Genomic DNA, 19,828 nt, shown 5'->3' with positions numbered 1-19,828 from the left:
CATATGCAAACAAGCTTATCAAAAATATTTAACAAGGAAGCTTAAAAAGGTGCAAAGATTAGTGATTTAAAGGGGGAAAATAAGATGAAGGCTAGCACCCTAGCTACCCATAAACTTAAATGGAGAGTTCTGACGAACAAATTAACCCCAAAGGAGCTGAATTTTAACTACTGTAGAACCTTGGAACCTCGGGAATGGAGGTTGGCCGAAACTCTGAAATGTTCTGTAGCTCTGAAGAAAAGGTTACGGACTACAGCCATATGTTGGGGTTGAGTCTGCAACCGCAAAGGGGCGGGGGGGGTGGTCAGGGCTCCGAGTGGGCGGGGCTTCTGCCCTGGGGGAGAAGCAGGGCTCAGCACTTTAGACCTGTGGGCGGGAGGGGTGCTAGGGATCAGGGCTTCAGCCCCACGGGGGGGGCTGGGGCTCAGGGCTCACCATGGTTCTGCTCCCGGCTTCAGTGGGGGCTGGGGGTGTCAGGGCTCGGGGCTTTAGCTACGGGGGTAGCGCTGGGGCTGAAACTGGTGCTCCCCTCATGGATAAAGCCCTGAGCCGCGGTGCCCCCTACGGGGCTGAAGCCCCAAGCCCCAGCACCCTCCGTGAGGCTGAACTGGGATCAGAGCTATGGAGCTGAAGCCCTGAGCCCTGGTGCTCCTAAGAGTCAGAAGTCCCTCCCCCCGGACTCCTCACCACCACCCTCCCACGGCTGCAACCACAAACCCCATGGCTGAAGCCCTGAGCCTGGGGGCTAAAGCCCCGAGGCAGTACAGTATTTGCTTTTTTGTTTTGGTCTGCGCTACTGCCTGATTGAGGACTTTTAGTTCCACAGGGTGTCCAGTTGACCGGTAAGTCCATAACTCTGGTGTTCATATCTTTGAGGTTCTACTGTACCTAAGTAAAAAACCTAATGTTTACAAAGAGCCAAGTTACAAATGATTTTTATATTTCTATTTGCTTATTTACAATTAGTCAACAATGTCAGTCTAGTAATTTCTACTACTTCTTCAAAAATATGCCTACATTATGTTGTCACAGCTAGGTAACCACTAAAACTGAAGTTGTTAATGATGTAATACGTGTGCTTGAAGACAAACAGGTCCCCTTCTTAAATGTCAGACAAATGTTACTACTACTTTGAAAGTAAAGGAGCAGTAAGGATCATTGAAGGTACATGGGAATGAGAGAACTACTAACAAATCAGAAAGACCACAGAATAAGGTGCAAGAGTCGATAGCATCCACTGTTTTGGAAGAATTAACTGTTCTGCTCTTGATATGCATGCACCCCATGTGCTCAGGTTTGGATTCTTTTGGCCAACAGTGTCTGCTGAGTATGGACATGCACTCTATGTGTCCTCATACCTCCCACCCAAGAGCATAAAGATCCAGGCAATCCCAACCACCTCTCAGTTCCTTCGCCAATATAGACTCCATGTGTTAAAGGACTCCGTAGTAGCAGGGAAGAAGAGCTGGTCATAAAATATATACGGACATCTCGAAGAACCACAATTACCATAAGATCTGAGCGTGGAGATGGTCAAGGTGAATTCCCCCATACTAGACTGGAAACATCTGTCATCTGTGCACTGCATGGCAATAGAGGAAATAAGGGTAAACTCTGCATACTTCTGGAAGATCTGTCCACCAATTTAATCCAATTTAAACATGATGGGACTTGGGGGTTAGTGGGATCTGCACTCTCATGTCTAGATGTCTGTTGAGCGGATATATAGACGTCAGCCACTCTTGCAAGCATTGAAAGTGAAGTCTGGTACGCAGAGTTATGAAAGTGTGAGAGGCCATGTGCCCTAGGAGACTGAGGCAAACTACTGATGTCCGAGGTTGGGCTTGTAACTGATTGACCAGACTTACTATGCAGTTGAATCTCAACTGAGGCAGATAAGTCATTGCTGTGGTAGAGTCCAGTAATGCCTCTATAAACTCTATTGTTTGGGTAGGAATTAAAACCAACTTCTCCTTGCTGACTGACTCAGAGGGAAGCAAAACGCTTGAGTATCCGATAATGGACAAAGTCACATGCTGAGGAGCTCTCTCCCAAATGAACCAGGCTGTCTAGGTAAGGAAAAACTTGGTTAGCTTGTTTTCTCAGGTATGCTGCCACTACCACCAGGCATTTGATAAGAGTTTCTCTCTGTTTGCTGTAACTTTGAACCTAAGGCTAGAGGGGGTTCCTCTGGGTCTTTAAATCTAATTACCCTGTAAAGTTATTTTCCATCCTGATTTTACAGAGATGATTTTTACCTTTTCTTTTTAATAAATCCTACTTTTAAGAACCTGACTGATTTTTCCATTGTCCAAAGGCTCAGGGGTTGGGTCTTTGATCACTTTGTAACCAATTGATTAGGATATTATTCTCAAGCCTTCCCAGGAAAAGGGGGTAGGAGCTTCCGGGGATTATTCTCAAGCCTGCCCGGGAAAGGGGGGGTAGGGGCTTGGGAGATATTTGGGGAAAGGCAGAGCTGCAAGTGTCTCTCCCTAAATGTTTGTTTAACTCGCTTGGTGGTTCTGCATACCTTTTAACCTAAGCTGGTAGAAATAAGCTTAGGGGGACTTTCATGCGGATCCCCAAATGACCTTAGGGCAAGACCTGAATACCAGTTCTGTGGATCCACAGAGGGAATTATAGAGAACACTGTGATCATTCTTAAGATGAACATGTGGATGAAAATGTTCAGCTGTTGCGGTTGAGCGTCAAACCCCTTTTTTCTTAGGTATTCAAAAGTAATGGTAATAAAACCTGTTTCCCCTGTAATCTTGAGGTACTTCAACTGCTCCAAGACATAGGGCAAGTCTACACTACAAAATGAAGTTGACTTAAGTTATGTGGCTGTACAGCCATCACAGTAATTAAATTGGTTTGGCATGTCCACACTAGCGCCTTCTGTCAGTGGTATGTGTCCTCACTAGGAGTGTTTGTTTGCACCAATTTAACTCAAAGTGTGGGGCATTGTAGGGTACTGACAGCTGGAACAGTCAACACAGTGTCTACACTAACGTGACGTAGTTAGGTCAATGCAGACCTAAGCGCTACATTGCTTGTGGAGATGGAGTTATTAAGTTGGTGTAGTGGGCGACTTACAGCAGCAGGAGCAATACTGTAGTATAGACACTTATGTTGACCTAACCGTAGTGTAAGACCAGCTTTAGAAATTATTTCACTTCTTGATGTAGTGTGCTCTAGTGAGAAAGGTCGCTGAATATGGATGGGGAAGGGATATGTGAGGTGAGAGAGTCTGGAATTGAATGGAGTACCCCACCTCTACAATCTCCTTTACCCATCAGTCCATAGTTAAGAGATGAAAAACTGTTCTTAAATTGAAGGGGATGGGGGAGGGGAAGAGAGAATTCTTTAGGGAGTTATGTGGCTCCTAACTGAAGAGTCAAATCTGCTGTTTTGAAAATGATGCTGCATAAGCAGCTGAAGAAGAGGCCGCCGATGGTCTTCTCTGCAATCTGTCTCTTTTCGGATGCTTCAGACAGTCTCTGATGCAAGAAGCCTGGCTGTCTGATAGCGCTGAGGCCTAATCTGCCTTTGCCCGAGTGCTGGTATATACACATTTACAAAGACCTCAGTTTTGCCCTAGAATCTTTTAAGGAGCATAGGGCCTTGCCAGACTTGTGACTAAACAATACAACATCGCTCAACGGGTAGGTCCTCAATTGCCACCTGAACTTCTTTAGATATTCCAGAAGATTATAACAAAGATCTCGTTGTGGCTATCAAGACAGCTATGGACTTTGCTGCTGTGTCTTATCCAGTGCAGCTTGAAGAAATGTGTGTACCACCAGCATTCCTTCAGATGCAGGAGATTAGAATTCTCCCTAACTCTCCAGAGGAAGTTTATGTAAAAATTTATCAGCACTATCCCAATTTAAATAATTGTATTTCACTAATAAAACATGGTAATTAGCAATCCTCGTTTGTAAACTGGATGAGTAGTTTTTTTAGTCCCAACAAGTCCAGCTTTTTTGGTTCCTTGACATGGGGCGTGGCCTTAGGTGGTCACTGTTGTTTTGCCCATTCATGCGCCATTATCACTATCCAGTAAGCCAGGCACAGGTTCAGTATAAAATTGTTCAAACCCTCCTGATAGGAATAGATCTTTCTTCTCTAGGCACTCAGGTGTAGGTGCCAGAGATACAGTTGTCTGACACAGTAAGTTGGCTGTTGCGATGCTGCCAGGTCTAGTGCCAACTCCTGCCAAGGTTGCAGGCATTAACTAAGAACCAACAAACTGATAGCTGGAGACCAGACCAGTTCACTTATGTGTTAGTGTTGCTCAAAATAGGTATTAGTCTTATAACAATATATATACTCTATAGAATGTTTGCAGGTTGCTGCATGTATTAATCTCATTTATAATGTCTTTATTACATGCTATAAGAAAATATGAAAGTTTTGCTTTGTCACTTTGAAAATATTCACTCTAAACTTGTGAACGCAAATCGGAAGAGTGTTCCCCCACCCATCCACAAGGGCAATCAAAATCAGATAGGCCATCAAGTAACATCGCAATATAAAGGATTGGTGAATGGCCATATCATACCTTGGAAATGCTACATGTAAGGAAGTTCATCTTATGGACTTGGAGGCTGAATGAAAGAAATAAAACAAAGACACAGGAATATTTTCCATCTCTTTGCTGTTTGAACTCTCACAGGGCCAAGACTAATTGAAGCTGGAGACACCAAGGGTTACCCCTGGGTCTGCCCTGAAAGACATTTTGAATTGATAGATCACTACAACTCTGTCACTCTTAGGATTTAGATTGCAACTTATTTGTGTGTATATGTTTGCTTGCTTCAAGCCATAAATAACATTTCTTTTTCCTAGGTTACGTCTACACTGCATCTGAGATCAATCCACTGGTGGTCGATTTAGCAGGTTTAGTGAAAACCCACCAAATCGACAGCAGATTGCTCTCCAGTCGACCCCTGTAACCTTACTCTTCTTGTCAGGGGTAGAGAAGTCAACAGGAGAATTTCTCCTGTCGACCCACCGCGGTAACTCGACCTAAGGTACTTCGACTCCAGCTACATTATTCACGTAGGTCAACTTACCGCAGTAGCGTAGACATAGCCCTAATTAATAAATCTTTGAAGTTACTTTATTAGAGGATTGGCTATAGGCGGTCGTCTCTGGTGTAAGATCTAGGGTACCCACTGATCTGGGGCAAGTGATTGGTTTCTTGGATCTTCAAGCAACCTGATTATTTTGTGATTTTTGGTGTAAGTGAAGATTTACCACTAAGTCCAGCTTGCCTGAGCAGCAAGATAGACTAGAGTGGCCCAGGGACAGGGTGGATAAAAATCAATGGTTTAAAAAAAAAAAAATCAGATTTTTTAATTTAAATCAAAAAGCATTTTATCAAATAAAAAAAAACTGAGGAAAAACCTATCTAAAGATAGTTTTAATTAAGATACCTTTGAGCTATAATGTATCTCATCATGGAATGGGGATTATAAATTCTAATTCTATAGTATGAGACAATATATCAGGGGTAGGCAACCTACGGCACGCGTGCCGAAGGCAGCACGTGAGCTGATTTTCAGTGGCACTCACACTGCCTGGGTCCTGGCCACTGGTCCAGGGGGCTCTGCATTTTAATTTTAAATGAAGCTTCTTAAACATTTTAAAAACCTTATTTACTTTACATACAACAATAGTTTAGTTAGACTTATAGAAAGAGACCTTCTAAAAATGTTAAAATGTATTACTGGCACGCAAAACCTTAAATTAGAGTGAATAAAGACGACTCGGCACACCACTTCTGAAAGGTTGCCAACCCCTGCAATATATTCATGTAATGTTTAAGAAAAGTTTTGTAAATGAGTTCCAATAGTTCATGGATTAGGGACCCAATCTTATTGTGTTCCAGGGGCTTCTGTATAGAAAGATTAACCTAAATAATCTATCTACCCAATAGGACTCAGTGCTCAGTCTAGAACAGGGATGGGCAAACTACAGCCTGTGGGCCGGATCAGGCCCCTCAGGGCTTTGGATCCGGCCCGCGGGATTGCCCCCCATGGCACCGCGGGGCCGGCGCCGCTCTCAGAAGCGGCCGGCACCCCTTCCCTGCGGCCCCCAGGCGGGTGGGCAGAGGGCTCCGTGTGTTGCCTTTGCCTCCAGGCACTGCCCCCCTCAGCTCCCATTGGCCAGGAATGGGGAACTGCAGCCAATGGGAGCTTCAGGGAAGGTACCTGGAGGCATGGTAAGGGCAGCGCGCGCAGAGCCCTCCGCCCCGACTCCCCCAGGGGCCGCAGCACTTCCTGGAGCGCTGTGGCGTGGGGCCAGGTCAGGCATGCAGGGAGCCTGCCCTGCCCCGGTGCGCGCTGCTGCCACCCCAGAGCCGCTGTAGGTAAGAGGCGCCGGGCTGGAGCCTGAAACACTCCTGCACCCCGCCCCCCAACTCCCTGCCCTAAGCCTCCTGCCTGCACCTTATACCCCTGCTGCACCCCAACCCGCTGCCCTGAGCCCCCTACTGCACCCTGCACTCCTGTGCACCCCAACCTCCTTCCCTGAGCCCCCTGTTGCACCCCGCACCCCTCCTGCACCCCAACCCCCCGCCCTCAGCCCCTTCTGCACTCTGCACCCCAACCCCCTGCCCTGAGCCCCTTCATACACGCCACACCCCTCCTCTGCCCCAATCCCTTGCACTGAGCCCCTTCCTGCACACCGCACCCCCTCCTGCACCCCAACCCCCTGCCCCGGCACTACATACAATTTCCCCACCCAGATGTGGCCCTCGGCCCAAAAAGTTTGCCCACCCCTGGTCTAGAAGATACCATAAGAGATGCTTAGTTTTGCAGTTCGTAAACTGTGGATTATTGTCTCCAGAGATAACATGCATGTTAAAAGCAAAAATGTTTTTAAATACATACATAAATAAATATATAGCGGTGAGAAATAACAGACCTCAACCCTATTGTCCCTCTGCAAATTTGTGTACACAGAGTTAATCCCTTACCTCTCTCTAAAAGTGCTAAGTTTCAAAAAGTTCAATGAATAGAAGACTGTTGGGGGCGGAATAGATCTGGACAAGAAGAAGTCTGGAGATAAATGTGAGAAGGTAGGGACAGGCAGTAGAAACAAAAGTGAAACTGTTTGAGCAACATATTCCAGAAGTCTTGAGGTCTTTCTGAGTGTAGTCTTCATTGATTTGAGATCTACCATACCATTCTCTCACTAGAAGGGAAAACCTATAATGGCAGCAGGCCATAAAGAGACCCAGTTTGGGAATATTTTAATGAAGTTCCCGTACTTGTGGGTAAGAGAGGCATGTGTGAAAAATGCAAACAGTGCAACAAAGAAATGCCAGGCCTGGTTGCCCAAATGAAACAACATCATGAGAAGTGTTTCTTCTCAGGAGGAATCACAGAATCACAAAATATCAGGGTTGGAAGGGACCGCAGGAGATCATCTAGTCCAACCCCCTGCTCAAAGCAGGACCAATCCCCAGAGAGATTTTTGCCCCAGATCCCTATAATGGCCCCCTGAAGGATTGAACTCACAACCCTGGGTTTAGCAGGCCAATGCTCAAACCACTAAGCTACCTCTCCCCCCAAAGGAGGCTTAGGGCAGGGAGTTGGAGGACGGGGTACAGGAGGGCTTCTGCTGCGCTGAAGATGATGAAAGGAACATGTCTGAACATGCAGGATCTTCAGGTTGGTAAACTTTTTTATTTCCTCATTCTTTTTTAAGGACTGCCTGTCTTCCTTCTGGACTATTCTTGAATTCTCATGTTTGAGCAAAAAATATAGTTGTTACTCTATGGTACTATCATTTTAGATGCAGTTGTGATAAAAAAAATAAATAGCTGAAATAGGCAGATCTTGCTTTTACAATTTCACCTTTAAAGTAGTATTGAGTGTCAGTGAATGCAATGAGTAATACTAAATGAGTAGTATGGTAATAATAAATAACTGCATTGACTTATTTTGTTTAGGAGAATCCATCCTCAACATACAGGATTCTGAAGACTACCCATCTTCAAGATTACCATCATTTTCTATAGTTTCAGAGTTATCTGCCAATGATAGTGTTTCAGTCACATCATGTATGTCACATAGCAACAGTATATCACCTGAAGCAAAAAAACTAATCTAAGAAGTTTTCAAAATAAATCACTTTAAAAATGTTGTGTCTACCTTCTAAAAATGAAATCACATCTATCTCTGAGTTGTGAAGAATATATATTAAAGTTATAACAACCAACAAGAACGCCCTTTTATGTAGAAATCGATGATTAAACTGAGTCTTCCTGACTAGTGATTTAAATCAAATCCACCCTGCCCAGGGAACTGTCTGTGACTCCATGATGAGAGTGTTACATTTGTCATTGGCTTGATGAACTCTAATGATAGAGCATACCACCAGTTTGGGGTGACTGCCTTCTTTTTGACAGTCTGCCCTGAGGTAGGCACTTATGGCCATGAGCCACTCCAGACAGCGTGACAGCTGGCTCAAGCATGTTCTCATTTATTGGCATCACAAGATGTCCTGGAGGAGTAATATGCAACGTGTCAAGGAATTTATGAGATTTCCCCTGGAAAGCTTCCATTGGACTCTTGTGTCTGCCATGCAACAGAACAGCTCTTGAAAAGTCTGCATCGGGCTGCAAGTTAGTGAAAGTGGGAACAAAGTCTCATCACATGACAAAGAAGAGATGGGAGCAAAAAAACATTGTGCTCCTCAGCCTATGGATCCTTTTCTTAAGTCTTGCTCCCGTGACTATTCAGTTGGAAGGACTGCTGGTTGGGCCACCTGCAATGCTCCCCATGTTTTGATGGACAGAGACACCTCATTCTTGCTGAAACTGTAGATGTGGACTTCCTGGCTGGCTGTAAGACCCATGGCACCCAGTAGGGACAGTGGTGCTGATATAGGTATGCCTGAGGACAGGGGTTCTCAAACTGGGGGTCGGGACCCCTCAGGGGGTCGCAAGGTTATTACATGGGAGGGGGTCACGAGCTGTCAACCTCCACCCCAAATTCTGCTTTGCCTCCAGCATTTATAGTGGTGTTAAATATATAAAAAAAAGTGTTTTTAATTTATAAGGGGGGGGGGTCACACTCAGAGGCTTGCTATGTGAAAGGGGTCACCAGTAAAAAAGTTTGAGAGCCACTGCCTTAGGAGGCTAGGGGATGGGTACCGTGGGGTCATGTCCCTTTTAAGCTTCTAGGCCTAGGGTATGTGCTCTAGTCTCCCTTCTCTAAAAGACAGGGATCAAATGGCCTAGGACTTTGGGGAATATGTTGATGACATCTCCCTGCTGCTATCTGAGCCAGAGGAAGAGAAAGAATACTCTTCTCCCTCTAAAGGTGAAGTAGTGTTAGCTGGAGTGTCAGGTAAGAGCTTATTCTGAACCCGAATGGTAGCACTGATGGGCTGAGCACTGATCTGGGGTAGTGGTCAGTACCACAAGTGGAATTTTTACCATGACCTACGAGTCCAAGACTCATTTGAAATGTCACCATAGGTTTTGATCTTAGGTCACTTCTCAACGGGAGAGACAGGAACCTGTCCTCTGGGAGGCAGGATCTTGATGTTCAGGAATCAATCAGCTCCAATGAACCCTATCACCTTTTGTAGTTCACCAGGAGACCTAGTTGAGAGAACAGAGAAAGGACATACACTAACACTGTTTGAGTCTCCTTTTGGGATTGCCTCAGATCAGCCAATCATCCAAGTATGGGTAGCCCTGGATGCCCTGCCTCCTTAAATGTGCTGCCACCACAGACAGCCATTTAGTAAATACTCTGTGTTGTGGAGAATCCAAAGGGCAGCTCTCTATATTAGTAATGGTAGGGCCCCACTGTGAATCTTGGATATTTTCTGTGGACTAGATAGATGGCTATAACGAAATATACATCCTGCAAGTCAAGAGCCACAAACTAGTCTTGAGGTTGAAAAGACAGAAAGATGGATGCAAGTGCTACCATCCTGACATGGCATATGCATTTGCTGAGTCTCCTCAGATCTAGGATAGGACAAAAAACCTCTCTTCTTGAGAATGAAGAAACACCTTGAGTAGAAGACTTTTCCCTTCAATTCTGGTGGAACCTCTATTATGGCTTCTAGATGAAGTAACAAGGCTACTTCTGTATGTAACAAGCTCTCATGGGAAGGGTCCTTGAAATCCGTTGGAGAAAGAGGGTGGGTAGTAGGTAAAGAATGGAACGGAGTAGCATGGGCAGTGATTTCCAGTCCATATGTGAAATGTCATGGTAGATGACATGCAGTGGAATAAGGTGAGCAAACTTCCAAAGGTGATGCTCTCTAGACTGCATCCAAAGTGGTTCCCAATGGTACCATCAAATTGCTGACATGTTGTGGGAGGGGTGCATTGCTGAGGAAGGCTGGCATCCTCTGCTGTATCTTCCTGGCATGTTCACTTCTTGGTCTGATATTCAGGCTGCCTAGGATGGTAAGATAGTGTCTACTGTCTTGAATAGGGCTGAGGGCAATATGGCTTGCAGTATGGTGGTGGGGTGTAAATCCACAAAGAGCAGAGGTAGAACTGAGTCCTTGAATGAGCAGACAGGCAGTGCTCTGCACTCATTGAACAGGCCTAAGCCCTCAAAGGGCAAATCCTCAATCATGGCCTTGGCTTCTCTAAAGATGCCTGGAGCCAAGAGACTTGGTACATTGTAACCATAGTGGCCATAGACCTGGCCACGGTGGCTGAGGCATCCATTGCTGCCTGTAGGGCTGTCTTGGCCACTAATTTGACTACTTTAACTGTCTTTAAAGTTTCCTCTCTGCTGTCATGCTGGAGCTTTGTGCCAAAGGAAGTCACCCTGTCCTGTGTTAGAAAGTCATAACTGAGCAATAAGGCCTTAACAGTTAGCCACACACAACTATAAGAAAGCAGACTGTATAACTTTTTATCCCCAAAAGGTCAAAGCCTTCTGCGGCTCTTGGCCCCTGGGGACATTTACTCAATTTTGACTTTTCTTATACTTCAGACACAATTAAGGAGCACAGATTGGGGTGACCAAAGAAATACTCAAATACCATGAGAGGTACCTGTTACCTCTCCTCAGTTTGTTTTGCAGCGGGCATTATGGCGGTTGGTATCTGCCACAGGGCCTTGGCCAGGTCAAGCAGTCCCTCACTAACATGGAAGGCATCCTGCTTGGACTCAAAATTAACAAGATTTTAAAATAGCTTGAAGAATATGCTGTTTTGAAAGGCTTTGAAAACAGACTCCAGCCAAAACTTTGAGCATCTAAAGTTATACATCTAAGTAATTGGCCTGATTTTCCACAGGTGCTGAGTGCTCACAGCAAGTTCAGTACACAGTATCTTGGGGGGGTAGGAGGCGGTGGAAGACTTATTTAGCTGCCTATGTTTTAGGTATCTAAGTTCAGAAATTTTGATTTAGCTGGTTTGCCTGTAGTTGATTGGTTGGTCGAATTCGTTCAAGATCAAGTATAGTAATGGAAGATTAGGAAGAAACACAAAGATACTGCCAACTGAAATCCAGTCAGGTTTTTTTTTTTGTTTTTCGTTTAAATAGACAGGCTGTGGGGTGGAGGTGGGAGAAAGAACAGGGAAAGATATATAATCACTAGAAAAGAACACTTCTCTCCAAGACATAGAATTGAAACCAGGCGTCCCAAAACTCAATATTCTTCCGTTGTCAGCAAATATTTGTGAAAGCCGCTGGCAAAATGTGTCTCATCCCTCTCTAGTGCCTGATCCACCTATTCAGCCTACTACTGCTACCAGTTTGTTAGCTCAAGTGGTCTGTGCTGGGGATGAAAAGATCCAACCCTACTGATGACTCAAGTTGGGTTCAATATAGCTGCATGTGATTAAAAAAAAATCTCTTTAAAATTAAAACATTACATAAAAAAAGAACTAATTGAAGATATGCAAAGATTACAAAGTCCAACACCCAAAAATTAGGAAATACCAGGAGGTTGCTAATGAAATCCCCTTGTTCTTATGAATTATGACAGTCTATTATACAATCACATACAAATTTTTCCACAAGACCACTGTCTCATTCAGTGCACAGCATAGATGGGGCTCTGGAAATAGCTTAGGGTTGGGTAATGAATGAGGCTGTCATGTGTAGAATCCCTACCTCATTTGTTGCAGAAGTTAGATGGTGTGTAATGAATAAAGCAGGGGGTTGCAGGAAGAGGAAAGCAAAGTCTCATGTTTAAGGAAGCTGAAAGCCACCCTAGAGAATTAGATTCTCTCTCTGCCACTGCCACAGAGATTCTGTGTGATGTTAGTGAAGTCACTTAAACCAAATGTCTTCAGTTGGCCTCTAGCTGTGTTTTTCTTTTTCTGGGTGCCCATGAGACACCTGGGACCAGATTTGCATAAGTGTGAGCACTCACAACTATAACTGAAGTCAACTGGAACTGGGCTTTGAACAAATAATATGCTTTAAAAATGGCTATAACATGCTAAGTTTTCTGGGGAAAAAAAAACAGGTACTAGGTGTCTCAAACTGGGCACCCAAAATTTGTGGATAATTGACAATTTTGGCCTTCATCTTTCTAGGCCCTCAGTAAAATTGATATAACACCACCTAGTCTCACAGGTGTCTTGTGTAGATAAATTCATTAATGTTTGTGAAGCACTCATACTACAGCAGCTAATTAGAAAATACCCAGGATAAAATTCATAATTTTGTATTCAATCCAGGGTTTGAATAGGGTGCAGTAAATAAACCTGAGGCCATACACTAGATGAGTATAGAAGAAATATTAAAGACTCCTCACTCATTGAATGAGGCAAGGCTTCTGCAGAAAAACTAGTATTTAATCATGTAATTACAGTCTATCATAACGCATGTGCTCAAGAGGGCCGAATACTGGTTGTACAGGCAAACTGAATCCTGGCATTTCGTAGAAGTGCTTCACTTTGCAACTTTAACATAGTGGCTTTTTCTTTTCTTTTTTATGTAATTGTATGATAGTTTTATTCTTCTGGCAATAACCTATTACTCCACAAAGGCTCATAAAAATTCCTCACACGAAGACAATATAATGTCTAAAAAAAGAGGAGCCTGGAACATAAGCCATACTAGATTTAAAAAAACCACCACATATACTGACAGATGCTAGCAAGCAGCAGTCTGTTAGGCAGAAAGAGATGTGGCCATGACATGTAGCAATAAATATATCCATGCTCTGCAAGGCAATATTTTTGCTCAGTTAGCAGGGCTCTTAAAAGTGCCCAACTGGTTTTGAAGTGAAGGTGGTTTTCTATTTTCTGCAGAATGCTAATAATCGTTAGGCCTGATTTTCAGCAATGCCAAGTAACACTAGCTCTCAAAATTCAAGAATTGAAAGTGCTCAACACTTCTAAAAATCACGCATTTTTAAAAGGAAACAGTGTCCAGAGTAAACTGTGGAGACTAAAATTGAGATTAACATAACATACTCTGACTTTAGAAGCTGTAATCACTCACTCTACAGCAAGAATTTTTCAAGTTCCCTCTCTAAGCAGGGATGTAGAAAAAGAGAATGAGGTATAGTGCAGGGATGGGGAAAACAAAACTAACTCAGATGCATGAAGCTTAAATCCTTGGAATATGCAACAACAGGGAAACATGCAGAAAAGGTACATAACAGTTACATGGGGTAGTGGAAATAAATGCTGCAGAGTTTCCTTGAGTACAGAGGTAATCTTTAAACATAATACATTTTAATATAGCCTAAAAATTCAGTCAAACTGTTCAGCAAACCTTCACTTTGCTTATATAAACTTTACAGTTTTATACAAACATAACCATTACAAGGTCAATTTGTTCATCTAACTATGATAGGCCTCTTGATGACAAAAACCAGTGTGATTCCTGAAGTCAACACGTAAGGGTCTTCTTGAATACATTCCTGGGGCTACATTTCTTTGTAGATATCTTTAAAAATTTCTTCCCTCACTCCATCCAAGAAATCTCTTCTTACACACTGTACATGTCAAAGGTAGAATGAAATGCTTTACACTCAGTTGAGTTCAAAAATTCTCATAAATGCAGCAGGAGAACAAATGAAGTAATAGTTAGCAAGCAGAACACTCATGCATTCATCCACCTCTCTCTCTGTATGGAGTGTCACTGTACCCAACTCTCTGTAAAGCAATTTATTCTACCTCTGTCAAATATTTTGAGGGAAGGTTTGTTTGTTATATATAAAGCTTATTTTATTTTTATTTTACAAAAAAAAATCAGTTATAAGTCTCACTAACATTAGCTGTTGAGTACTATTTAAAATAAAATGAAAATAATGTTTAAGCTCCTAAATACATATCCATGTAAGTCACAGTTTTTATTAAGAGCGAACACAAAACTCCTCAAAACTATGCCATATTATGCTATGAAAGTCACTCATTGTCAGCAATAGGTGTCAGCAACAGATAAAGCAGAACGTGTTTTAATTGCAATTGTAATTAAGGAAAAAGTGTATTCCACACACCTTTAGAAACTGTCCGACCCATTTCTGACACCAATTGGTAGAATATACAAGTTTTAATTTTTTACTATTCATTAAAGTGAAGAGAGCTCCAGTTCTAAAAATAAATTACACAGCCCTTCCCTAAATTCCATATAAGCAAACATGATCACCCTCATTACTTACTACTCAGCAATTAGCTCAGATTCACAAAGACTAAGTGAATGGAGTGGATACAGTAAAACAGAACACAAATTTCTGGAAGACTATCAACTTTCTCCTGCATCACTTACATTTGGTAATATACTCTGGGGTTTTTAGCATCCAGTCTTCAAAGGTTAGAAACTACATGCTGTGGTGGTGCTGTATAACTATTTAGCTTTCTTCCAAATCCCCTCCAGACTTGATGCACATTGGGCATCAAGTGGACACTGGGCCCCACAGCAACAAACTGAGGGAAAGCACAGTTTTAAGGAGGATTGGAGGAAAAAACACCACAATAAACAGCAACCCCTCTACAGCCTTTGGCCTGGTCTACACTAACCCCCTAATTCGAACTAAGGTACGCAACTTCAGCTACGTGAATAACGTAGCTGAAGTCGACATACCTTACTTCGAACTTACCGCGGTTCAGACGCGGTCCACACGCGGCAGGCAGGCTCCCCCGTCGACTCTGCGGTACTCCTCTCGCCGAGCTGGAGTACCGCAGTCGACGGCGAGCACTGCCGGGATCGATTTATCGCGTCCAGACCAGACGCGATAAATCGAACCCGGAAGTTCGATAGCCAGCCGTCGAACTACCGCGTAAGTATAGACATACCCTTTGTATGCTGAATGATTAATACAAGAATCTACTTTGTTGTGTGATGGCCAGGTATGAAAAACCCCTTAGCATTAATGATGAAACTTTAAGAGGAAATCTGCCACAGAAGTGTCTATCACACTCTGGCATCCTTTTCCCTTAAAGGCAGCTAGGAATCTAGGATTTAAATTTTAATAAAATATAGTTAACTTTCCAATAGTTGTGTTTGCATATATTCAATGTATTTTTATTACTATTACTACTACATGTATTCAGGCTTCCCAGGCTTGAAAAATTTACTTTATGCCCAGTACTCCAAGGGAAAAAAACCTACTAGTCAAGTTGAAAGTCCTGTTACCCTTCCCTCCAAAGTCATGCCCCCTATGATTTAGAGAGACAAGAGAAATATATTTATTATATACTGTGTTTTATTGTCAACTTTTCAATTTGCTGCATTTAAAAGTGTTAAGTCTGTCTCTTCCTTCTATTATGACTTCTACTTCCTCGCTTTATTCAACTTTCTTATTTTCCTATGATAGATTGTGGTGTATTGCCAAAAGCAAATGAATTTTTCAAGCCTTGAATGCTTATTATGATAATAAAATCTCAACATTTAAAAGAAAAGACATCTAGCAACTCCAGCCACAACTACATCAATGGAAAAGACAGGGTGACGGGGAAGAGGAGCAGACAATTTATTTCAAAACCAGATTACTAATATTAATCTCTCAATGCCGGGTAATACGTTGTACAGCAGAAATCCAGACCCCTTTTACTTCAACACTCCCTCTTAGTCCAATCACACTTGTATAGTAAGTACTTGCTCAATAAGAGCTCCACCACTACAAAACTTCTGCCTATCAACACAACCAACAATCAATTGATGTGCCCTACATCCCATGCAATCCAGGTGACTGGGCTCTTCGGTGTCAAAGAAAAATTAGTGGGCAGAGTCGAGTAGGATGCAAAAGTCCAGAGTTTATTGAGACAGTTCTCCTCCCCTCCCCCCGCTTCCCCTCTCCAGCCCCACAGGGGTTCCTTGCAACAGTTTTATTAGTATAGACTCCCAGTAGTCTTCCTTGTAGTAAAGCAAAGAGAGTCCCCCCAAAAAACTGCATAGTACTGGGCCAGGCTCACTTTCCTCCAGATGACTCTGGCAGTCAGCAGTCTCTGCACAGGCCCTTTCCTTGGGGAGCAGAGATAGGAGGTCTATTCTCCCTAGTCCGCCAGCTATTGGGCTGTCCTCTTCCCTTTTTAACTGCCCCTTCATGCCCTGGCAGCAAGCCCAGGTGTAGCGGCTTAACGGGCCCACCACAACTCATCAGCCTTCTCTGGCTCAGTGTGGGGCTGCCAGCCCCCATCATCACACCTGGCCCCTTTTTGTCACCAGCCCCCAGAGAGGAAAGAAACAAGTCACTGTCAGCCCTCGCTGACCACAAGCGGAGGCAAAAGTGAGAGCCCCACGGGCCCTGCTAGTGATGTGGGACCCCACCGACACTTACGGGGGCTCTGCCTTTAACAGGGTCCCCGCTCTTATCCCATTTCGGAGTCACCCCCGCCCCACGTGCCTGGCTCAGGCTAGAGCAATGTGCACGGGCACCCCGCGCCGGGTAGGGGGGGCTGGTTACCGGTGAGGCTCCGCAGCACGGTGCCGTGCGCCCACAGACTCAGCACTTGCTGCACCGACAGGTTGATCATGGAGTTGTCTCCCGCTTCCGCCTTCATCTTCCCCGGGGGTCTCTCCGTCTCCTCCGCTGCTCCTCGGCCGCCAGGGGCTGGCGGCGGCCGGGTCGCGGTGACGGGCGGGAGGCCGGGCTCCTTCCGCGCCCAGGCTGCTGCTGCGGGCCGAAGGGGGGGGCGGCGAGGGGGCGGCTACGGAGAGGGGGCCGGGGCGGCTGGACTCCAAGGCGGCAGCAGCCTCCCCGCGGCGGGGGAGACATTGAGGACGGAGACGGGGCGTGGAGGGGGCCGCTGGCTCGCCGCCTCCGGCTCGGCCCGGAGCCTCCTCAGGGGCAGGGGACGGGTCGGCGGGGCTCCGAGCCGGACCCGGTGGGCGAGAGGCGGGGGGCAGCGGGGCGAGAGGCCCCCGCTTCCCTTCTCAGCCTCTTCCTCATCATCGCCCCAGCCGCCAGCATCACCTGAGACAGGGGCGGGGGAGGTGCCCGCGAGGCACACACGGAGCAACCGCCTCCCCTGCTCCGAACCGCTCTGTGCGCGCGTGCGCCGGCCGCTCTCGTGCCACCCCCTGCAGTGAACGAGCCGGCGTCAGCGAGGGACGCAACGGTGAGCGCGCGTGCTCTCCACGCTGCGGGGGGGCGCCTTCTGACTGCGCAGGCTCGACTCTCTCTTCTGGGAGAGGCGAGAAGCGTCTTGCCTGGTACATACTTGGCTGCTGCCTGCGTGCTTAGAGCGCAATTGGGTTTCATTGCAATGGGGGTGTGGCGTCTCCATTTGCCCAGCCCTGGAGGAATCGCACCCCCCTACACGTCCTGTGCCAACCCACCCCATTTCTGCAGCGAGTAGGTCTTCCACCTTTGCAACCATCATACACTGCCACACCCCCTGGCTTGAAGTGGTTTCCGTCCTATGCAGGGTTTACAGTTTGGTTCAAAGGCTCTCAGCACCCTAAAAAATTTTCCAGCACCCCCTGTTACCACTCCTACACCTGGGGAGCTAGCCTCAATGCTGACCCCAGGTGGCAGTGCCTGCACTTTTAGCTGCCACAGTGGTACCCTGCCCACGCACCTGTCCCGTCACTGGGGTTATGGTATGGTGGTACAAGCACCCTGCTGCCACCAGTGAACAGTGCCCACATTATGGCACCCACAACCACCTTCACGTTGAAGGCAGTAGCAAAACTCCCATTGACTTAACTAAGATCAAGTCCCTCACCACCAGAGCTCAGATTTGCACAGCACTAAGCATTCCAGTAGGGTACTTAAAGGTCTGGTCTACACTAACCCCCCAAGTCGAAGTAAGGTACGCAACTTCAGCTACGTGAATAACGTAGCTGAAGTCGACATACCTTACTTCGAACTTACCGCGGTTCAGACGCGGTCCACACGCGGCAGGCAGGCTCCCCCGTCGACTCCGCGGTACTCCTCTCGTTGAGCTGGAGTACCGCAGTCGACGGCGAGCACTTCCTGGTTCGATTTATCGCGTCCAGACCAGACGCGATAAATCAAACCAGGAAGTTCGATTTCCAGCCACCGAACTAGTGGCTAAGTATAGACCAGCCCAAAGTTTTATTTTAAAATGAATTAAATGCAATCTAATGCTGGTACAAGGGCAGCAACTTGGTCAGCAACAGAAGAGTCAAGGTGTACACACCCAGGGCCGGCTCTACTGTTTTTGCTGCCCCAAGCAGCGTGCCGAATTGCCGCCGCGGACGGTGGGAGCAATCCGTGTGCCATTAGGGCGGCACGCGCGTTTCCACGGCGGCGGCAATTCGGGGGCAGCTTCTGTCTTCAGCCAGAAGACAGAAGCTGCCGAATTGCCGCCGCGGGCAGCTGAACATAGAAGCTGCCACCGCCGCGGAAACGCGCATGCCGCCCTAACGGCACACGGACTGCCCCCACCGTCCGCGGTGGCAATTCGGCGCGCTGCTTGGGGCGGCAAAAGCACAAGGACTGCCGCCCCTTGCAGATTGCCACCCAAAGCACCTGCTTGGAATGCTGGTGCCTGGAGCCGGCCCTGTACACACCCTCCTTTGCATAAAGCATGACTATTAATGTAGCACAAGTTTTTGCTATTATTTTGTTTGATAGCTTTGAGTCTATCTTTATCCTATAGAGCGTTTACCATCATTAAACTATGTAATACAAGAATAAAATTCACAAAAGAATGAGCTCTCCCTGCACTTGTCCACAATAGTAACAATTAGTGCACAAAATAACATCTATGATGTCTCTGTGGCACTAACACTACCCACATTAACCCCACAGATGCTTACCCTGTAGTCTCAAACTCACCCACTCACTCTTGTAATAGACCCCTAACCTCTGGCTGAGTTATTGAAGTCCTCAAATCACGATTTAAAGTCTTCACGTTACAGAGAAGTTACAGAAAATCCACCATTTACAGTAGTTTAAACCTGCAAGTGACCCGTGCCCCATGCTGCAGAGGAAGGCAAAACTAAAAAAAACACTAGGGTTTTTGCTGATCTGATCCAGGGGAACTGACCCCAAATATGGCGAACAAGACCCAGCAACTAGACTACTGGGAAAAGTAGTCTTTGTAGTAACTCGGAGGCCTTCCCTTTTAGTGTCCCATCAGCAGCTGTTGGAGATATTTGCTACTTGCAGTTGCAGATTGATTACATGCCACTGTAAGCAGTCCCATAATACCATTCCCTCCATAAGCCTATTAACCGCAGTCTTGAAGCCAGTTAGATTTTTTGCCCCTAGTATGCCCCTTGAAAGGCTGTTCCACCCCTCTGATGGTTAGAAACCTTTGTTTAATTTCAAGCCTAAACTTGTTGATGGCCAGTTTATATTCATTTGTTCTTGTGTCAATGTTGGCACTTACCAGGGAGGGGGAAGAGTTATTTAATTATTTATCCCTCTGATATATGTATAGAAAGCAATCATATCTT

The 19,828-nt window shown here is 45.5% G+C and overlaps 1 protein-coding gene across 1 annotated transcript in view; it reads right to left on the bottom strand.

Moving 5' to 3' along the window:
* The window catches only part of TMEM170B (transmembrane protein 170B), a 28,778-nt gene extending 11,347 nt beyond the window's left edge, over window positions 1-17,431 (bottom strand). The window contains exon 1 of the mRNA XM_024199144.3: window positions 16,863-17,431. Coding sequence (XP_024054912.2) covers window positions 16,863-16,959 — 97 coding nt within the window. The 5' untranslated portion in view covers window positions 16,960-17,431. The remainder of the gene's footprint in view (window positions 1-16,862) is intronic.
* Window positions 17,432-19,828: the final 2,397 nt, after the last annotated feature.

Source organism: Terrapene carolina, unplaced genomic scaffold (assembly GCF_002925995.2).
Source record: "Terrapene carolina triunguis isolate 2854851 unplaced genomic scaffold, T_m_triunguis-2.0 Scaffold58, whole genome shotgun sequence".
In the NCBI taxonomy this organism is placed as follows: Eukaryota; Metazoa; Chordata; order Testudines; family Emydidae; genus Terrapene; species Terrapene triunguis.
The sequence above is the reverse complement of the archived record's forward strand: the minus strand, read 5'-3'. Positions and strand labels throughout refer to the sequence as shown.